Raw genomic sequence first — 19,107 nt, 5'->3', positions numbered from 1 at the left:
GTTAAAGGTAAAGGGACCCCTGATACAGTCGTGACCGACTCTGGGGTTGCGGCGCTCATCTCGCTTTATTGGCCGAGGGAGCCGGTGTACAGCTTCCGGGTCATGTGGCCAGCATAACTAAGCCACTTCTGGCGAACCAGAGCAGCGCACGGAAACACTGTTTACCTTCCCGCCGGAGTGGTACCTATTTATCTTCTTGCACTTTGACGTGCTTTCAAACTGCTAGGTTGGCAGGAGCAGGGACCGAGCAACGGGGGCTCACCCTGTCGCAGGGATTTGAACCGCCGACCTTCTGATCAGCAAGTCCTAGGCTCTGTGGTTTAACCCACAGCGCCACCCGCATCCTATATACTGTTACACATGCCTAATAACAAGCTGACTCCTACATCTGCCCTAGCTGCAACAAAACACATCTCTCCCGTATCGGTTTCTACAGCCACTGCAGGCGCCGTAACCTTCCGATGGTTTGACTTCACCCACAAAGGCACCCTCCCAACAGTAGATGCCAGCATGTGTTACATGCCACATTCAATCTCTGCCAAGCGGAAGATTCCAGGGAGGTTCCAGGCACTCGCCCAGGGTTGGGTTTCACTTGGAAAATCAAGCAGCCTGCAGCGTCTTAGAAAAATGGCTTACTCACACATATTTGCACCTTCAGCGGAGAAGGGTGCAGAACATTGCGCACCAAGAAGCTCTCTCTCCAGTTGCTCCCCTCCTAGCTTCAGCAAGTTTGGGTCCCAGGCAGCAGGCAGTCGTGGCCCCCGGGCTCTCAGGGAAGCCTCCTCCTGCCAGTTCCGCGTGGAGTCCTGCCTAATTCCCTCCTCCTCGTTCGCAAGACACCTTGCCAAAAACGAAAACCCCTGTGCGTAAAAGGACTTTCCCCCTGCGCAATACGACGCCTACGTCGCCCTGGCCACCCTCCTCCCTCCCTTACCAGCAGCGTCTTTTGAATTGTAATGGTCGGGCGACCCTCCCCTCCCCCACGCCAGCCGCCCAGCACGCGCCCCCCACCCCGCGGGCTCGCGGAAAGAAAGATATGGCGAGGGGGACGCGCGCGCAAAGGTCGCCGCCGTAGCCGCGCGTCTTCTGGGCGGCGGCCACGAGGTGCGCGCCGTCCAATGCTTTCTGCGGGCGGGCCGGGCGAGGGCAGCGGCCGCCGTGCGACCCAGGAAGCGCCTCTCGGTGCATTTAAGGGCGGCTGGGCTGCATTGTAGTTGCCGCCGCCTCGTCCATCTCCCGCGAGGAGACCATGCTGGCTTCCCGCGCGCTCTTCGGGAGAGTCGCCGCAGCGGCGCGAAGGGCCACCGCTGAGGTAAAAGGAGAGCCCGAAAGGGGGTGAAAAGGAGCCCGAAGGAGGGGGGACAAGGGGCGCAGGATACCAGGCGAGGAGAGGCACCCTAGGGCGCCCTGGTGTTTAGATGAGCGTGCCCTGCAGGCAGAAACCTAGCTGGCGCCGCCTTCTCCAGGGTAGGGGTGGGGAGACGCTGCTCCTCTTGGTTTCCTGCCTGCTAGAAATGCTAGCAAAACTTAAGCAGCGTTAAGGCAGGAGGGGAAGCGAGTGGAAGCAGGAAGAGAAGGAGCAAATGTCAATCCATAGAAGAATCCTAGCATTGTCGAGTTGGAAAGTATCCCGAGGGATCTCGTCCAAGCCCCTGCAATGCAGGAATCTCGACTAAAGCATCCATGGCAGATGGACATTCAACCTCGGCTTAAAAGCCTCCGAGGAAGGAGAGTTCAGAAGCCCAAGGAAGGCGGAGGGATGTGATCCGATCCCAAGCCTGGGACTGGGCTTTGAAGACCTCAGGGCCTGGCAAGAACTTGGCTGAGGCGCTTCCTCTTGTGCCAGTTTCAGAGGTCGGGGTAGCTGCCAGCCTTTCTTGCACTGCGTCTCATGATCTGGGGTTTTGAATAGGTATCAAGGGAGCAGCAGCAATGGCAATCCACCACTGTGTTGCTTTTAGCCCATCTGCATATATGGTGATGTGCATTCAAAAGAAGTATACTATGCTTCTGGAAAGTGATGGTCTGCCTGTTCTACAGGCTTCAGGCTTGTTGGATTTTCTTTTTCTTTTTTACTACAGACCAACAAGAGTACGTCAAAGTGCAAGTAGATAAATAGGTACCTCTCCGGCGGGAAGGTAAACGGCGTTTCTGTGTGCTGCTCTGGTTCACCAGAAGCCGCTTAGTCTTGCTGGCCACATGACCCGGAAGCTGGCCACACGTGAAGGTCTAATTTGAATGAGGAGGAAAAATAAATAAATTCAGGTCTCCCTGGCTTACATCCAGTCCTTTAACTAGTTCAGCACCATGACTATTGCACTGCAGGAACTCTGGAACTTGTGTGAAAAAAATGTGGCTTCTTCACAAAACGATAGCTTGTAAAACTGCAGAAAACAAAACTCTGCTTCAGCCACGGCAGGACCCTGGCACATGTTTGCAAAGTGAAATTTTGAATCTTGCAGTGTGAGTCTGATAATATCCTGGAGAGAATAAATCCAGGGCAGTTGGGAGGTTCAGCTGCTGTATTCCAGTGAATTCTCCAACTCTTTCTACATTTAAAGTACAACTAACTGATTTGTAGCGCTGTGAACCAAGGGAAGTCTATAGAGCCCTCTAGAGAGATGCAGTTTCCAGCAGCTTCTCTTGGGTGGGTGGGGAAAGCTGAGCAACAAAGCAAATTGTTCCCTGGAAACCTTACAAAAGAGTACAGCTGAAATATAACATGTTTGTTTATTTCCCTGGCGGTATTGCTGGCACTTGGGGTAGTCTAAAAACAGCGCAGAAGCAGCAATTAATTTCCCACCTTCCTTTTTGGTTCTTGCTGGTAGTTGTGAGCGCTTTGCAATAAATGACTGCTAGTGCCGGGTAGGCAGCTTGAACTGAGAAGAGAGGAAACTGACCTTGTGTGCTTTATTTCACTGGGAAACAAGCCCAGTTTGATCACGTCTGTGTAGTGTCCTCTATGGTGTTTTGTGTACCACTGACTTCTGTGAGATTAGGAAGGACCAAAGTACAGTTCTTGAATGCAGTCTGGGAAGTAAGGCCTGTAGAACTCAAAAGTGATTTAATTCAATCTATTATGAGATTGTTCAAGTGTCAGCTGAAGTCAAAGCCTGCATACAAGCGCACTTGGGATTTTTCCTGCCTTCTTGGAGTACATTGGAGGAAAGATGGGGTATAAATGTAATACAGTGGACAGAGCCAGTGTGGTGTAGTGCTTAAGAGCGGTAGTCTCCTAATCTGGGGAACCGGGTTCACGTCTCCGCTCCTCCACATGCAGCTGCTGGGTGACCTTGGGCCAGTCACACTTCTTTGAAGTCTCTCAGCCCCACTCACCTCACAGAGTGTTTGTTGTGGGGGAGGAAGGGAAAGGAGAATGTTAGCCGCTTTGAGACTCCTTAAAGGGAGTGAAAGGCGGGATATCAAATCCAAACTCTTCTCTTCTTCACTTGGGTTGCAAACGTGATCCATGGGGGAGGCACGTTCGCAACCCGCAGCATTCGCAACCCACAGTGCCGTGTCTGCACACGCATGGGTTGCAATTCGGCGCTTCTGCGCATGCACGACCGCCAAATCCCAGAAGTAGCCCGTTCTGGTACTTCCGGGTTTCGGCGCGTCCGCAACCCGAAAAACGCCCCCAACTAAAGAATCATGGCAAGACAAACTGATGGACTATGCAGAACTGGCAAAACTGACATATAAACTACGGGACAAAGATACCTGTGACTTTAAGGATGAATGGGAACCCTTCACAAAGTATCTGAAGACGCAACAAAGCGAACTGGACTCCTTGGCAGGTTTTGAATAAACATTCACAAACTTTTTATTGATAATAATCAGCTAAATAGTTTGAGGATCTATACAACTGTGTAACATGCAGAAAACAGCATTCTTAGAGAAACCAAAAACTGGAACTGAGGGAAGTCGGGGGGTGCAACCTGAAGCATCTGTAACCCGAGGTATGACTGTAATAAATAAATAGGATATACCCACCACTATCCAAATGTCCCTGAGGCTCTTGCCCTCTGAAGATAGCCTGGCATCAGGGAGGGTCCTCCTGCATCTTCAGGCACAAAAGATGGGTGGGGGCTTTTTTTTGATCCCATGCTCCTGCTGGAGTAGAAGCTGTACTAGCCCAATGGTAAGCTGGCAAGTGCATTTGTGGATTCGTAAAGATTCCCAAAATTCGCAAGAACGTTGGAAGTTGCCTTACAGCAAATCAGACCCTCCGTTCATCTAGCTCAGTATTGACTGACTGGCAGTGACACTCCAGGGCTTCAGACAGGTTTCTCTTCCAGCTCTACCTGAAGATGCTGGGGAGAAAACCTGACCCCTTCACTGGCATGTGAAGTATGTGCTCTGCCCCTGAGCTTTGGCTCAGCTGGAGTGGGCAGCTTGGAACTCTAGACTCTTAATTTATACACAGTTGTCCCTCTGTACACTTCACAGTAAAGTAGATTCAACTGAAGTCATTGCTTTGCATTTAAACTCTAACTTGGAAGAATTCGAAAATAGGCTGCAGTCTGAACCATGTCCACTCAAAAGTAAAAGGGTGTGTGTGTGTGTAGGACTGCAGTTTTTTTCGTAGTGCTGCTTTTTTCAGTCGTGGGAAGATTAAATGTTGTTTGAGTGACTTCCAGTACAGTCATACATTGGAAGTCGAATGGAATCCAGAAGTCCACTTGACTTCCAAACCGTTTGGAATCAAAGCGCGGCTTCTGATTGGCTGCAAGAAGCTCCTGCAGCCAATCGGAAGCCACGGAAGCCCTGTTGGAAGCTGCGGAAGCCCTGTCTGACATTCGGTTTCCAAAAATAATTCGTAAACTGGAACAGTCGGTTCCGGGTTTGTGGGGTTCAGGAGCCAAAACTTTTGAGAACTAAGCTGTTCAAAAACCAAGGTACGACTGTATTTTTTATTCATTGACAGCTAATTAAAATTTTAGCTGAGTGAAGCTCAACTAGAATGAGTTTGTGGTCTTGTCTGCTATTGCCATAAGTAATGACAACTGTTCACTTTCTCTCTGACCTTGTAAGTTCACATTGCATGTGCCAACAAAGGAACTTGCAGACTGCATTCTTACGTATTTCCCCCTAAATTATTTTCTTTCCAGGTCTCATCGCCTTTTTCCACAGGGCCCAGGCAAGATGATGGCACATTCTATGAATTTCGTACCTATACTGTTAAGCCAGACAAGATGAAAAACTTCCTGGAACTGACCAGCAAAAACATTCACCTTCGTACAGCTCATTCCCAGATGGTTGGATACTGGACCTCAGAATTTGGGGGACTGAATAAAGCTTTCCATATTTGGAAATATGGTATGCAAAGCTTCTCTACATAGTGCTTTGGGGTTGTAACCGAGCAGCTAAGACTGTTGCTCTGGACCTCCTGTGGGGTGTGAATCTACTCAGGTTACTTGAGCAACATGGGAAGAAGCTGCTCTTTAGGAGTTTCTATGTTATCAGTGTTGTTTAACAACCATGCCAAAGTTGGCAACTGGGAAGTGGGCCAAGGAGCGTCACGCAGGGAGGGTAGGTTTTGTTGAAGCGCCGCCAGTTGCTGACCCCCCTAGTTCATTCCAATTGAGTGCATTTTATTTTGGACCAACTTAACTATTTCAAAGTCACGAGCAATGCTGGCGAGGCTGGGATCGAGGGGCACATGGCTGTTGCGCCCTCCTCGCGCCACCCTCCCCAGATCCAAACTCTGCAAGGCCGCACAGGGAGGGCAGTGTGGGGACACGGCAACTGTGCACCCTTCGAGCCCAGCCTCGCACATCCCTCTCTTTGACATCCCTCTCTTTGGCTTGTAGAGAGCTTTGCTCAGAGATCTGCTGTCCGGACAGCATTGGCCAAGGACCAAGAATGGCAAGAAGAATACATGTCTCGAATGCTGCCCTTGTTAGACAAACAAGACAATGAAATTGCGTACCTGGTGCCCTGGTGTGAACTTGGCAGCCCTCCCAAGGATGGTAAGCTTTTGTGTGTGTGTGTGTGTGTGTGTGTGTGTGTGTGTGTGTGTGGAGCACAGTGTAAAGCTGTTGACTCACTACTATTAAATGGTTTCATTTAATGGGGACTTGTAGATATGTTGGCATCTTTGATTATGTAGACTCTTTCCCCCCCTCCCAAAGTAAACTCTGTCACACAATGGGTTTTCAATCTGTGTTCTGACTCTGCAGCCATATGGACTAGAAATAGGCTGTTAAAAGGCTGGGGTTCCTTAGATTCTAGAATGAGGAAGCTTTTAATCCATATTGGTCCCAAACTTCAAATGAACTTTAAGCCTAATTTTGTACTTTTTGCGTTTTGTTTACTCCTTGTTCTTCTCACCTCCTGTTTTTTTTTTAATTAAAGATTTTCTTGATTTACAAAAGTGTTTGCAATGTCTCTCTCTCTCATATTTCCCCCCCCCCATGTAACATTTTTACAAATCAGTTTCATTTGTTGAGACATTAGGAAGAAAAATGAACAGCAAAGAACCTGCACAAGCAAGGCTGGAGTTCCTTAGAAGCTTGTTAATGGTAGATGAGCTAAAGTATATTTGTGCGCTTCAGAAATGCGAACCCCCAACACAAAGATATGATTCATTGTGCTGATGGTACAGATTAAGCCAATTACAGAGCAGTCCAGTGGGGAAGGGGGGAAATTGCCTTTTCTCATGTCCCGTTGGGCTCACACTGTTTCACTGCTCCAGAGATGGCATGTCTTCTGTTCTGGGAGTATGTTGAAGGAATGGGAGAGCTATAAGTTCAGTGTCTCTCCTGACACACCCTTGCCACATCCCTTTGCCCGGCAACACAGAGAAGCTGGCTGCAAACCTTCCGGTGGCCTCGAGGAACATCTCTTTCTCTCCGCTCTTGGAAAGAGAGATCCAACAGACATCCTTGGAACACCCTTGCAGAAGCTATAGGATTGCAGCTTTAGCCTGTATATTTTTATTTTGCACGTCTCATTCTATTTTGCTAGTTAAGGGGCACAGCGAGATGTTATGCAGGGCATTGAATCCCCAACCCATTAATGCTGAAATCCTGCTAAGCGTTTTTTTTCTCCCTTTTGAAGATCTTGTCAGAATTCCTGCCCATCACGAAATTGTACCTGCTCAGCCACAGAGGACTAGAAATTATTTTTTTTTAAGAGTTGAAGACTGAGGTACTCTGGAATCTGTGCTTTCTGGTTTTGTTCAGTTGCATAACCCTGGTTAGGTTCTTTTGGAGACCTAATACTTATTAATCCATTTGTTCATGATGCTTTGCTTTCTTTCCCGTCTAGGAGTCTATGAGTTGGTGACCTTCCAGATGAAACCGGGGGGACCAGCCGTGTGGGGCCAATCCTTTAAAGCAGCAATTAGTATTCACATAAAGACAGGATACACTAAACTGATTGGTGTCTTCCACACGGAATACGGACTACTTAACAGAGGTACAATACTTATCCATTTTCAGTGCAAACTTGGGCTCTGGCACCTGCTGGTCTTCTGGCAAAGTATAATAATCAAGCAGTTTTCCTTTTGAGTTGGAACTGACGGTAGCTCTTCCCCGTCCTTGAATCTCATAGGGACTAGAAACCTGGACAGGGGCTGCAAAATTATCTCCCTTATTTGAACAGCGACAGATTTTAGCTCTTCATTCCATTCTTTGGAAGTACATCTCTGTAACTAATAGTGAAGTCCAGAACATTCACTAATGTTCGTTTGTTTATTGCATTTCTGTCCTACGGTCTTCTCTAAGCAGCTCAAGGTGGTGTATGTGGTTCTCCTCCTTCTCCTCAATTAATCCCCTACACAACAACCCTGTGAGGTAGGTTAGGCTGAGAGGCAGTGAGACTTTTAATCTCAGGGTTGTGGGTTCGAATCCCATGTTGGGCGAAAAATTCGTGCATTGCTGGGGGTTGGGCTAGATGACCTCTGTGGTCCTTTCCAACTCTACAATTCTATGATAATAAATCCATGGCTGGTCCAAGGTCACCCAATGGCCAAGTGGGCATTTGAACCCTGGTCTCCCAGGTCCTAGTCCAATGCTCTACTACCACACTAACTGTACTGCATAAGCACGGCTTTTTGAAAGAATCCCTTTCAGCAAAACACTTTTGTGAATGATGCTTTCCTTATCTGGAGCACAGGCTTTCCCAGCTAAACAGAAAGAGATAGGCAGGTATTTAATTCACAACATAATTTAGCTGTAGCTTTTTCTTCCTAGTTCATGTGCTTTGGTGGAATGAAAACTCAGACAGTCGCGCTGCTGGAAGACACTCTGCCCATGAGGATCCAAGAGTAGTAGCAGCAGGTAAATGAAAGGTTTCTCTTTCTTTTTTCTTTTACCATCCTTTAAATCAAAACCCCAGTATTGCTTAAGTCCTCCCTCCCTCCCTCCTTCTCTTTTTAACTATCTGTTTAATTTATTTTCAGTTCGGGAAAGTGTTCAGTTCCTGGAATCGCAGCAGAACTGTCTCCTGGTACCTACAGCATTTTCACCCCTGAAATAGTTTTCTATACCTACTAATGGCGGTTTTCTTAAAAACAAAAACAAACCACAGACTTTTAAGTGCTGTCCTAATGCAGCCTTATTGCTGCCTGTTTACAAGGCTTGGTGCAAACCCAGTCTCCCATCTTTTCTTTCTGCTTGCAGCAACACACCTCTCGCCTTGTTGGAATTGCAATGCATGATGGCAGAGGGCACAACCCACCCACTAAACGAGAATTCAGAGCTTACTAAACTATATATAAAAATTGGTTCTCATAACTTCTTTGCACGAGGGCTGTGCCGCTAGCATAGCTATGAGTTGTGACAATGGGACAGTGATGTAAAAGTGGTCTGGTGTTGGGAATAAATGGTCAGGGAAGAGAGTAAGCAGAGGAAATGCCGCTTTGTAAACCCTGTCAGCCTTGTGCTGGTCAAAGCAGAAGGTGAGGCTGCTATATATTTCCCCCCCTGCCTTTTTTCTCCACACTCCCAAACTTGTTTCAGTGGGAAGACAAGTTATGCCAACTCTACAGCTAGCAGAGCTTTCTTCCTATTCTGGGGGTCATGTCTGGGGAACAAGGCAGCTTTGCAACCAAAGTTTCCCCTTTGTTCATCCCATCATGACTTCGCTTTAACCTTACTGCCTTCCATTGCCTATCAAAGGAGGGATTCCAGAGCAGAGCTCCTTTTGCATGGGTGGACCCTACTCTCTACCTACAGTGAGGAAGAGTACATGCTATTGTGCCCTATGAGAGCTAAAAAGTCATTTAAGAGACACACAGTCTTTTCCCCACAGTCTGCATGCTTCTTTTAGTCAAACCCTATTTGCAGGCTTTCAAACTATGCACACAGAGCAAAACGGGAAGAATAGCAAACATCACGAGTAGCGAATTCTTTCTTTTTTTCACAAGCCCTACAGTTTCCACCTCGGCTGTTCTAAAGCTCAAAAGCTGCATCAGCCCAGCGGTGAGAGCTATTTGCCTATGATGATATAAATTTCCAATGCTGGCCTAAGCAATGTAGTTTTTAGATTTCTCATTAACTGCCTGGCTGCAGTTGGGACTAAATCTGGGTCAGAGGAACCCTTGCAGTGCAGTTTACATAGTGGTTGAGTGAGTAAGAAACCATGAAGATGACTTTCTCCCCTACACACACACACACACACATTTTTAAATGCAACATGGGAACTCATCTGTCAGTTTCTGTTTAGGGTCCAGGCTGGCTTTTATTACCTTTACAATACATGGAAAAGTTCACCTCGTTCATTTCATGAGCCTGGAGCTCTTGCTGGCTTGCTAAAATGCTGAAACTGTGAATTAACTTGTTGCTTCTGGAAGTGCTGCTGTTCATTCATCTCCCTTGCATATGCTTGCACACCTGAAACAATCATCTCAAAACCTGGGATGTGAATGTGGAAATGTGAACATTAAAAATGACTTTTTTTTGGACGTTTATACATACTACTGTGGTCTTGCTTCTGTTTTAATTGCTTCTGGCACTTCAGATTTTAGACATAGCTTTAGACAAAGCATCCTTACTGAAGTGGCTATCTTCAGTTAAGTCAGAGTGGTAAAGTTATTTTAAAAACCCAAGGGTGTGGGGGTTTTTTTGCAGATGCAGGAAGAGTTCATTTACAGACTTCACAAGGGAGAATGCAGCGGCTGAGATCCATCGTCTTTAGGTGCTCAGCTACTTAATGATGCTTAAATGAATTTTTGGACTGTTGCCACTTCAAATGGCAATGGGGTGGCAGATTTTTTGAATGTCGCTTTTTACCAGTAAACCTGGAAATGATTTCTAAGTTGGCAACAGATTCGTGCAGTAGTCTTAATAGTAAATGCACAATTGTAGACCAGCAACACTTTATTTTTTATGCTCGATACAAGGCAATTAACAAATGCCTATTAATACTTCACAAATAGTTATTAGCAATACAAATATATATTCGTTTTTCATGAAAATGTCCATTGAAAAGATTAACTTAATTTGTGTGTGAGGAAAAATGCTCTAGATTTTTTTGCAAAGTTAACGGGGTATTCCAGTGCAAAAATAGATCCCATTACAGCTAGCATAAAGTGCTTGGAATGAAGGACCAATCGTATTAAAGGGAGAGGAGTTTGAAACTGGGTTGGGAGGAAAGGCATGGTAATAGACGCTTACCATATTACTTCTATAAGGAAAGAAAAGTGTCGATAGGAAAGAGCCTCTACAGCAGTACGAATACTGCAGAGGGATGCAACAACTTCGCCACACACATACTGAAGTGGTAGGTGTTCTTAACACAGTTCCATGATCAGTGGTTTTGTATCACAATATGTTTAGCACGGAGGAGAACCACACAAAAAGCTTGCGTAACCTGACTGATTTTGAGGCAACTGTACCATATTATACACAGTGCTAAGTGTTCAATATGAGGTCAAAGCTAGTCTGGATCTCCACTCCTGCCAGGAAGCACTGCTAAGAACTCGTTTCTCATGAAAAGAGTTAAGCACGTGTTCTTGCAAGCAGTTGAGATTTACAGTGCGGTCTTCTCTACGTGTCTCTCATTTCAAACTCTTGCTGCAACCCTATACCATTTGCATGGGAGCAATTGTCACTGAACTCAAATGAAACAAGACTTCTGAGTAGACACGTAGAAGAGCTTAACTTCTTGTTTGGACTGTGTCTTTCTTGGGCAAAATAGCAAGTATTATTCTAAATAATACATTAAAAGGGCACTTTAAGTTTATATTATGGCCAGAGAGGCTGACCATTGTGTACAGTCAGTTAAGCACTCTTGTGCGTTAGCATTGCCAAACAGCGGCTGAGTACTAACTATTCATAGTATCCTCTGCAGGGAAGAGAAGCACCCAGCATTGAGTTGCGTGAGCTGTAGGCATTTTGTGACTAGTGGCTGGGATGGAAAGGGATGTTAAAGGATGACAGAGAGGCGTTTGGGCATACTCTAGCAAAAGCTAGTTGTATAGGCACTCAGGACAGTTTCTGAATAAACGTGTAGGATCCAGACGCCTGTCCTGTTTGCTTTCAAAGACCTTTGCTGTAACTAGCCTTTTCTGCCTTGCACTGTCATATTGGAATAAGGACATGGTAATGTTGCAGGCATGACGATGTTTGGTAAACTCCAGTTTTTGTTTAAAAGAAAGACAGTCCAGTGTTACAAAGAATCGCCCACAGCCATTTCCCCACTAAGCCTAGCCTTGCATAAAAGTACCTACTCGATTGACCTTTTTTTTTTTCTAAAACAAAACATTCTGATTGCTTCCCAAATGAGCAACTATTTTGCAAATCACCTTTAAAAGATCCAACATCATATTTTTCAGTTGATTCAGTCTAGTAAACTTTTTGCCTGGGATTGCCATGCCTAAACTGGGATGGGATAGATGACAGGACAGATGAAAGTGGTAGCAATGTCCACCATGCGTCAGAGAAACATGGCTTGACTTCTAACGTGGGAAAACCTATCACAGTACATTGTATGATTACCGAAACTGGGGAAAGAATTGCTAGACTAGAAAAAGAAATGTGACTGTTTGTACAAATGAATCTAGGTTCTAGACACTTGGCGTAATATCGACCCAAGACTGAAAGTGATTTGATACTTTGGGACAAGGGAGGTGTGACAGCATCTCCATGTATCCCCAGAATGTGCCAGGTCACATTTAAATAATACTGTTGCAATGAAAACAGACATCTCAAACTTGATTCTTAACAAAAGCTGAAAACAGCAACGGCTTCACGAAAGCAGAGTGGAAGAACGAGCAATTGGTCACCATACCATTGGGACAGAAATCCTCTCAAATGTTTCCATGGTTGATTGTTAATTCTGCCGCACCCTAATAAGAAACTAAGTGAATTGTTGTTGTTTTTAGGCGTGTTTTGAGATGGTGTGCTTCACGGCCCGCTGGTAAGGCCAACGGTGATCTTCCTCCTCATCCCCCTAAACTTGTGTAGTTAATGGGGCCCAACCGCTAATACTTAAATAAAGCCACAAGAATGCATTACATGGTGAAGAATTGGCACTGGTTTCGCCGGTACACTCATTGCCAGCAATGGATGTTGCGCCACAGCAATTCCACCCGCCCTCTGGAAGGGCAATGCATGCCTTAAAATGGCAAATAAATAATTACTGGCCAAGAATCCTCTGAGCAGTTGTTGCGCCACCCCTGACCAGGAAACGTACTAAGAAGAAACAAGCAGGAGTATGGCAGAAGACCACATAGCAGAAAGTGGCACCATACCAGAATTTCACAGGGTTATTATAACGAAAGAACAACTAGATTCAAGTCTTTCACTAGAGAACAGTACAACAAGGCAACATCTCCAAGAGGCACTGCCTCCGTAATGGAATATTGATTTCTTTGCATTGAGTTGCATTGCATCAAATGGTTACTAGTAAAAAAAACACACGTTCAGTTTTATTTCCTTCCTCTCTGTATCCTCTTGTCTCTTTGCTCATGGGACAATCTCCCCACTATGGCACAGAAAGGATGTCTGCCTTCACCTTTCTGCTCAGAACGGCTGCTGCACCCTTCGCAACAGGGCTGCTCATACATAGCTTTCTTTCACCTTTTCATCTTTCAAAAAGGAAGTCAGAAGTGAGACATCTACAACAGTCTGGTTTTTGTGCAACGACAAGTCCTTTGTGTGGTCGTCATCGCTTTGGTCCTTGGCGAAGTTTACAAATACCTGAGAGATGGAAAGGGGAGGAAGACTAGGATGAGTTGTTGACATTTTTATTATTATTGGGATATATCCCTCTAAGCTTTGCCCACTAAAGTTAGTCATGCCCATTAATTTCAATGGGTCCTGTTCTACTTTCGAACCCAGATCAGGTTGCAACACACATAAAACAAAGCACACCATCATAATATACTATCAGGATGCTGTCAGCGGCTCCCGGCTGGTTATCCAGGAAAGTATAAAGACAAGGAAAGTTTTCTTACCGTCCTTTTTTATTTCAGTGTTTACAGAGAGAGGCTATAGAACTCAGCCTCTTTGATAATGGCATTGGAATCTGCACCCCCCCATCCCTCCCACTTCCTCATTCATCATCATCATCATCATCTCTACATCATCATCTTAATTGATTGTGATTTTATGTAAACTGTGTTACTTTTACTGTTGTTAGCCGCTCTGAGCCCAGCTTCGGCTGGGGAGGGCGGGATATAAATAAATTTTTATTATTATTATTATTATTATGGGTGCCGCTAAGTGCCCTCTGTCTTTAAGCTCTTTGCTCTCCTACTTTTAAGGCTCGCCGGGTTCTGGGAGATGGAGGGTCTGGAATGCTTTCTAATGACAACGTGTCAGCTGGGCGTTGTTGTTCTGGCTCTCCCTTGACTTCCCAACTTTCCCCCTCATCTGCCTCTGAGCTGTGACCTCCTGCAGACCCCTGTTGCAAATCTATACTGTCTTCCGCTTCCTCCTGCCCTGGAAGGGCCAGGATGGGGAGGTGGTCTCTACCATTCCTCTTCCCCAGTCCCCAACATATACACATGCAAAATTATCGGAACAGCTGTTAAACATTAAAACAAGCAGAAATTTAAAACAAACAGAAAAGTACACATTTAAATGCATACAGAAAAAAGGCCGGTCTTCAGGTTCTGGCAAAAGATACTCTAAGGCAGAGCTTTCCAGACTTTTCACGTTGGTGACACACTTTTCAGACATGCGTCATTTTGCAGCACAGTAATTCAGTTTTACTAGCAAACCGGAGGTTCAACTAACCCCTTGTAAGAGATATGGACACATATTGTTCCGACACACCTACACACTGCAGCCGACACACTAATGTGTCGTGACACGCAGTTTGGAAAGCTCTGCTCTAAGGGGACATGAACTGGTCCACACATGCAAGTAGGTCATCAAGTGAGCCACAAGCGTATGGAACTTCACTCTATGCTTCTCATGGAACAATAATTCCCCAGAGTTCCTCCACAGCTAGGCCCTGTGAAAGGAGTTACACTGTCTTCCATCTGCCAGCTGTGGTTTGAGCTGTGCCAAAGATTATGGAGGAGTGATGTGGTGCTTTGCAACATGATGGTGAATGGGCTAGATAACTTTGCATACTATGACCAGGGCTGAAATAGTCCAAGAAGGAGAGGAGCCCCCCTTTTTTTGGTGGCATCTCCATGACGATACACCAGGGCAGATGCCTGAGGGCCAAATGTGGCTCTCTGGACCTACCTGTCTGGCCCTCTGAACTCTCCTGGACTCAAAAATCCTACAAAAAGTCACTGAAGAGCCTCTGGGTTTCCACTCAATGTGAGCTCTGCTCTTAAGATATGAGAGGCACTGTAAACTTACTTGGTCAAGTGTGGTCTGTGAAACGGAGTAGTCTTCTATGTGGAATCTCTTTTTGTTCTGGGAGAGGATGCTAAATATCCGAGCCAGAGAAGACTGAGAGGACGGCAACTGGTACTGCAGCATGTTGCAATGCTTCTCCTTCAGCACACTGCCCGGGAAGGCGAGCTCAAAGAAGTCTTGAACAGGCTTCAGGTCAGGGTTTGCCCCTGCTATTCGCACTATGATTGTGTAGCCATCTCCAAACCTGGAAAAAACAAACGGAGGAAAGTGTGGGACTTTCAACAGAGTAGCTTTCGAAAAATGGAGCGTTTTTTTATTCCTGTAGCTTAAAAACACAGTAGGTGTTTGGTAAAGATCTTAACAGAAGTAGAATGAACACAAGTAGAATGCAGGAGAGCTTAAACTGATTTAACTTTTAGGCTAATCAACCAACAGTGCAATCGTATACAGTGGTACCTACAGATGTGAACAGGATCCGTTCCGGAGCCCCGTTCGCATCTAGAAGCAAATGTAACTAGCGACAGTATGTCTGCGCGCGTCGCTTTTCGCCGCTTCTGCGCATGTGCGTGATGTCATTTTGAGCGTCTGTGCATGCACAAGCGTTGAAACCCGGAAGTAACACGCTCCGTTACTTCTGGGTTGCCGCGGAGTGCAACTCGAATGCGCTCATCCCAAAGGACATTCAACCCGAGGTATGACTGTACAACATATCTACAGTGGTACCTCAGTTTACGAACTTAATCTGTTCCGGAAGTCCATTCTTAAAACGAAGCCATTCATAAACCAAGGCGTGCTTTCCTGAATGAGGCCTCCCACCGCCGGTGCCCTTTCACTGTTCGGCTTCCGTTCGTAGACCAAGGTAAAGTTTGCAAACCGGGACACTACTTCCGGTTTTGCGGAGTTGTCAACCGAACAGTTCGTAAACAGGGCTGTTCTTAAACCGAGGTACCACTGTACTGAGAAAGACTCTCCTCCCTGGAAGAGAGGGGAGTGGTTGTGGACGGGAGCCCGAGCACCGCCCCTAGCAGGGGGCATAGCCCCCTGCCTCCACCTCACCTGGCTGGCGCCCACGCCCCTCGGCAGGCAGCCAACCAGGTGCCTCGGAGGGGGCGTGTTCAGCAGCCTTTTGCTGTGGTGCCAGCCTCTCCCCGGCCTCATTCTTCGCCATCAACAGGCTCCACCTACTGGTGAATAAACCCACTTGCTTTAGAGATCCAATGCCTAAGCCAATACCTTTTCCACTGCTGTAATCAATAAAGTTGTGGCCTTTCCATGCCCATTAACCTTAAATCATGTGTCCTCATTCCGCATCGGGTCCTCGAACCACAAGCAAACCGCTTGAGCTCAAGGGAAGTTCAAAGTGGGCATAGCATGCCTTCCCAAGTTTAAATTGATTATTAATCAACCGGGGCTAATTTTAAAATGGCAGGACAGCGAGGTAAGGACAACCAGGTTATTTTTTGAGGCTATTTTGTTCTGGTGTGAGATTGGGGGGCGGAGGGGACACACATTAATGATGGCCTTTTCTCCTAACTGCTTTTGTTTATTAAGTTGTAAGGTACCTAAAGCATTGTTATTTTCAAAAAGGTACTAAAAAAGGTGTTGTTTTGATATTATACAAATGCAAATAAATGTAATCAATTAATTTATCAGATGATCCAGAACAGACTTGAAAATAAGTACAATTACACCTATTTGTTTGCTGCATGCAATCTATTCTGAAGCAGATTCTGGGAATTCTCTCATGAGCTTTCCCCACCTGTGCAAAGGCAACAAGCATAAAGCAGTGGCTTACCTGTTCTTCAGGTGCTGGACACTGCCAAGGCACCTGAACCGCCCATTGACCATGATCGCCATTCGAGTGCACAGGGCCTCACATTCTTCCATGCTGTGGGTAAGAGAACAAGTGAGTTAAATTGCGCAAATAAAGGTTCCGGCAAGTTTGCGAAATCACTTTTGCCCGGTACAGTTTTATAGCCGCAAACAAAAGGAAGACTTGGATATGCAGGCTTTAGAATCTTCAACACTAGAAGCTGTGTTCTTTTAAAGAGAAAGAACAATTGTCCTTCTAGCTAGCTCAATACAGTGGTACCTCGGGTTAAGTACTTAAATCGTTCCGGAGGTCTGTTCTTAACCTGAAACTGTTCTTAACCTGAAGCACCACTTTAGTTAATGGGGCCTCCTGCTGCTGTTGCGCCGCCACCGCGCAATTTCTGTTCTCATCCTGAAGTAAAGTTCTTAACCTGAGGTAATACTTCTGGGTTAGTGGAGTCTGTAACCTGAAGCATCTGTAACCTGAAGCGTATGTAACCCGAGGTACCACTGTATTGCCAAGTCTGGCTGGTAGCAGCGCCAGGTCTAGTTTCAGGTCTTTGGCACCCTCCTAGCTGAGACAGAAATATCTCAGGACAGACATGTGCGCTACCACTAAGTGACAAGACCTTGATAGTTAAGAATAATAATAATTATCATTATAACGTCTGAAACTGCTACCATCAGCTGCTATTTTTTGTCATTTTCTGTACATCTACTAAGTTCTCTTTTTTCCTTGTACGGCTATGCTTTGTAACTTGAATTTAAAAATCAATTTAAAAAAGAATATGAAAAAAAGGAATATTCAGTACTGTTAGGATATCCTGCTGTGTTCTGTTTCACATTGTGTGTCTGTCTGGAGTTTTTGTATAATTTACACTAAATCCAGCCAAAATTAAACATGCCTCATTCATTTCGATGAAAGGGATTTTAGCATCCATTCTATGTTCCCAGTGGACTCAAATGGCGTTTTAAACAGCTTCTTTAGCTAGATGATGACAGCTCCTTTTTTTGGTCACAATCCACTTGCAACTGAAAATGAAACAGTGACTGAAACACATCACTATGCCGTGTGATGCAAATAGCATCTAGGAGCCCCCCAACCCCGCTTACCTGTGAGATGTAAGGACCACAGATCTTCCCTCCTTGATGACACTCAAGGCGCAGTTCCAAAGGAAACGGCGGGCCTTGGGGTCCATTCCCGTGGTCGGCTCATCCTGCAATTGAGAAACCAATAAGTCAGCACTGATCTTGCTCGTCAGAGCATCATTTCATGATGATAAGCTCCATCACGCCTTCCCTTCCTCAACCATCATGAAGCAGGGCTCATTCCATCAGTTTTGCTAAAAGACCAGCTCCATTAGTGCCTCCTTGACCCTGAGCTGTTTCCCGTGGCAGCTGGACATTATAATAACTACTACAGTGGTACCTCCGGTTAAGTACTTAATTCGTTCCGGAGGTCCATTCTTAACCTGAAACTGTTCTTAACCTGAAGCACGACTTTAGCTAATGGGGCCTCCTGCTGCTGCTGCCATGCCGTCGGAGCACGATTTCTGTTCTCACCCTGAAGCAAAGTTCTTAACCCGAGGTACTATCTCTGGGTTAGTGGAGCCTGTAACCTGAAGTGTATGTAACCTGAAGCATATGTAACCCGAGGTACCACTGTATTTAAGAACTGGTACTAGAGCCCTGGGAAAAGACATATAAAAATTTGAAGAGAATGTGGAAAACGATTCTTGTTAAAAAAACCTGAAGTTATGATACTGAGATGTACAGGATTTGATGGACTTATTGAGTGAAGAACTTGGTTCCTATATTTGAGAGTGGATCCCAGGCCAAGACCCATCCTATCCCTATAGATCACCAAAGAAGATAAAGAAGAATGGCAAAATAAATCAGTCAGACATATTAAATAATTTGAAACCCCAAACAGGGACAATTATTTAATGCATGTATTTATTTATTTTTAAGCTTTGTGTATAGATTCTTACATTGGTATAACTTTTAAAACTCACTTCTAATAAGATGAAAAGGTTTTAAAATTGGATTGTTAAGAATATATTCATGGACGGGCATGAATAAGAACTAAATAAGTACTAAATGAAACCAAGAAGGGGAGTGGAGGGAACTCAACTGAAATAATGGTTTTAAAAATTGTTCATGATACTTGCTCCCCCCTCTTTTTTATACACTGTTGATATTTTAATGCATTGTTGTTATTTATTTATTTTGGAAAAATTATAAAATGATATTGAAAAAGGAAAAAAAAAGAACTGGTACTAGAATGGCCTTTTTGCAGAATACGCATTGCTAATGTGAGCAACACCCTAACTCACCAGGAACACCACAGGAGGCCCTCCGATTAGGGCCATGGCAGTTGACAGCTTGCGCTTGTTCCCACCGCTGTAGGTGCCGGCGCATCTTTCTGCATACTTCACGAGGCCCAGTTTGCGAACAGCCCATTCACCAACCTGCCAGATAGGAGGGCAACATGAACAGAGAAGAACAACCTCCAGGCTCTGTGCAG

The 19,107-nt window shown here is 45.5% G+C and overlaps 2 protein-coding genes across 2 annotated transcripts in view; one reads left to right on the top strand and one right to left on the bottom strand.

The window, feature by feature from the left end:
• The first annotated feature begins 1,100 nt into the window (after positions 1–1,100).
• NIPSNAP3A (nipsnap homolog 3A) lies at positions 1,101–9,922 on the top strand. The gene is made up of 6 exons (XM_081177010.1): positions 1,101–1,312; positions 5,112–5,319; positions 5,814–5,972; positions 7,273–7,422; positions 8,199–8,285; positions 8,408–9,922. The coding sequence occupies exons 1-6, from the start codon at positions 1,250–1,252 to the stop codon at positions 8,482–8,484; spliced, it is 744 nt and encodes a 247-aa protein (XP_081033136.1). The 5' UTR covers positions 1,101–1,249; the 3' UTR covers positions 8,485–9,922.
• Positions 9,923–10,307: 385 nt separating this feature from the next.
• ABCA1 (ATP binding cassette subfamily A member 1) overlaps positions 10,308–19,107 on the bottom strand; it is a 111,278-nt gene continuing 102,478 nt past the window's right edge. The window contains exons 46-50 of the mRNA XM_081175998.1: positions 18,917–19,051; positions 17,694–17,797; positions 16,564–16,656; positions 14,769–15,012; positions 10,308–13,148 (exon numbers count right to left, since the gene is read on the bottom strand). Coding sequence (XP_081032124.1) covers positions 13,008–13,148; positions 14,769–15,012; positions 16,564–16,656; positions 17,694–17,797; positions 18,917–19,051 — 717 coding nt within the window. The 3' untranslated portion in view covers positions 10,308–13,007. The remainder of the gene's footprint in view (positions 13,149–14,768; positions 15,013–16,563; positions 16,657–17,693; positions 17,798–18,916; positions 19,052–19,107) is intronic.

The sequence above is a fragment of the Podarcis bocagei genome, assembly GCF_964188305.1.
Source record: "Podarcis bocagei genome assembly, chromosome: 17".
In the NCBI taxonomy this organism is placed as follows: Eukaryota; Metazoa; Chordata; class Lepidosauria; order Squamata; family Lacertidae; genus Podarcis; species Podarcis bocagei.
The sequence above is the reverse complement of the archived record's forward strand: the minus strand, read 5'-3'. Positions and strand labels throughout refer to the sequence as shown.